The following is a 2500-nucleotide window of genomic DNA, read 5'->3' on the forward strand; positions in this document are numbered from 1 at the left end:
CTTCCAAACCAGATCAGAGATGCACACTATCCCTTCCAAACCAGATCAGAGATGCCCACCACCATGTCCAAACCAGATCAGAGATCTACACCATCCCTTCCAAACAAGAACAGAGATGCACACCACAGCTCAGGGTGTATGTGTGTGTCTGTGTATATTAATGTGTGTGTATCTGTGTTCATGTTCTGAGATTCTCCTTCTAAGAACAAAGACAGTTGTGCTAGCTTGTACTTGTCTTTGACTCACCAAGTTGACTCAAGAATTAAATGCAAATAAATTTGTGTTGTGGGCAAACTTCTTCCAAGTTCCCAGCCTTGTGTGTGTGCGCGTGTGTGTGTTTGAATTCAGAAATCCTTGAATTCAAAATTCCACCTTGCACACCTGTACGGCTGTAGAAAGCTTTACAGTGTGTGGAGTGTCAACACGTGTGGAGTCGACAGCATGGCTCCAGAGCCTGTTGTGCTCCATTCTGTAGTGTGTGTGTGTGTGTGTGTGTGTGTGTGTGTGTGTGTGTGTGTGTGTGTGTGTGTGTATTACACCGTAGAGGTATGCACACAGAGGTGCAGGTAGTGTCTCCTCCTAGTGGAAGAAGTGTAGAATTACAAAGAGTACAATGGACATGATGTGCAATATCAGCAACATTCCTCTACAAACAGAACTTTGCATGGGGCATCAAATGAGTCTTGCATCTCCATCAGAACCTTTACATCGGAATCCCACTTGAAGCTATGAACACTCCCATTTCAACACTCCTGTTTCAACACTCCCATTTCAACACTCCCGTTTCAACACTCCCGTTTCAACACTCCCATTTCAACACTCCTGTTTCAACACTCCCGTTTCAACACTCCCATTTCAACACTCCTGTTTCAACATTCCCGTTTCAACTTTAGAAAGGTTTGCTAGCAGCATTTCAGTCTATCAGTGAAAGTGATCTCAGTCTGAGCCACATGACATTAGCCTAGAAATCTAGACGCACCCTAGCAGGGTAGTCTAGCAACTCTCCGTTGGCTTGCGAGCTGGAGAAATTAAACTTCGATAAGGCCAATCACATCGTGTATAGAGTCGGTAAGCGGGCCTATCATAATGATTGATGGCAGAGTTGCAACGGTTCGGCGTGAATTCCCTACTACTTGAAAACAAAGAAGATGGATGTTGCTGTTGGCGAACAGCGTGACACGAGTTAAGCTTTTTTTAAGTTGGCAAAAGTTTGAACTAGCCAACTAGCTCCGCTGGTGGGAAAACGCATGGGACTCATGAGTTGTAGCGCTGTCCTATTGCGTGCAGAGGGAATTTAAAAGACAACCGATTATCCCGCCCCTTGGACTGAGCACTGCGAATGGTGAGTCCCCAGACCCTACATCAACATCTGCGTCTGGCTCGTCAGGCTAACATGACATCACTGAAAAGTCATGAGTGGCATGGGAGGCCATTGGAGTATCACAGAGTGTCACAACATCCATCTCTCACTTTTGTTTGACCAAATGTCTTGTCATGTTGTTACACAAAATTGATTTATGGTCATTTATTTGTGTATCTGTCTGTACATTGCTTAACTATAGATTTACAAATGTTACATTTGTTTAAAACTATATAGTCTGTTTTTTTCTCAATGATTAACATATTTAAACATTCCCTCAATGAAGCCCTTGATCTGATTCCCATACCCTGATCCTGCCACTCAGCACAAGTTATAACCCTGTTCACTTTGTCGTCGTTAGTGGAACATTTGGCACGGAAAGTGGGATGCAATTTCTTCACTTATATCATCATTTCTATCTGTTGCATAGTCGGTCTGCACACTGGACCCCTCCGAGTGCGGAGAACAAAAATTGGGACACTTCTGGACTTTTTGTGCATTCACATTCGCATGCTTAGGAAAGGTGCTTCAGTGCTTCCTTTTCAAATCTCTTTTAACATAGGGTGCACTTAGACATCCTTTACAATAGGAAGGCTAATAGTGACGCCCCACAATTCCTTATGCCAGGTAGCAACAACCAGTCAACATGACACGTCAGTTACACCTGCCCTCCCATAACTATGTAGCTTAGTGTAAACGGAGTCAGATTTTCTTAACATTGCGGTTGTCCTGTATGAATTCAGCTTCTTACCTTTCCTTACCTTGACGTTGTTAAGTGTCCCATAGACGTCAAGGGAAAGAGGACAGAAAAAGCCGATAGGACGGAGAATCCAAACGCAGCGTTTTTGGGAACGGGAATGTCCATTCTACTCTGTGTGATTGTGTGGCTGTAAGGGTGCCCTTGAGGGCCACACAGAGCGGTGTTGTGTTGTAACCGACTCCTCTGGGCGGGGCGGGCTCCACAGCTGGCGAGAGCCACCATCTCCAACCCCATCACAGGTGTGCTGGAGACCGCCCCCTACCGCGTCAGCAAGAGGTAAGGCCCGCCCACAGGACTGGAGCCCCGCCCAGAACCAACACAAGCCCCGCCCACCTCCTCCTGATGCATGACCTCACTGGCAGCAGTCTCGGCAGGATCGG

The 2500-nt window shown here is 46.1% G+C and overlaps 1 protein-coding gene across 3 annotated transcripts in view; it reads left to right on the forward strand.

Moving 5' to 3' along the window:
- p4ha1a (prolyl 4-hydroxylase, alpha polypeptide I a) overlaps window positions 1-2500 on the forward strand; it is a 26388-nt gene that overhangs the window by 14876 nt on the left and 9012 nt on the right. For 2 of the 3 annotated variants that reach the window (XR_006030675.1, XM_042085418.1), the window contains exon 9: window positions 2326-2396. The exons of the other annotated variant lie outside the window; for it this stretch is intronic. Coding sequence is in view for 1 of the 2 variants with exons in the window: in XM_042085418.1 (XP_041941352.1) it covers window positions 2326-2396 (71 nt within the window). In the remaining variant the exon portion in view is untranslated. The remainder of the gene's footprint in view (window positions 1-2325; window positions 2397-2500) is intronic. 3 annotated transcript variants of the gene reach the window in all.

This window comes from Alosa sapidissima, chromosome 3, assembly GCF_018492685.1.
Source record: "Alosa sapidissima isolate fAloSap1 chromosome 3, fAloSap1.pri, whole genome shotgun sequence".
Classification (NCBI taxonomy): Eukaryota; Metazoa; Chordata; class Actinopteri; order Clupeiformes; family Clupeidae; genus Alosa; species Alosa sapidissima.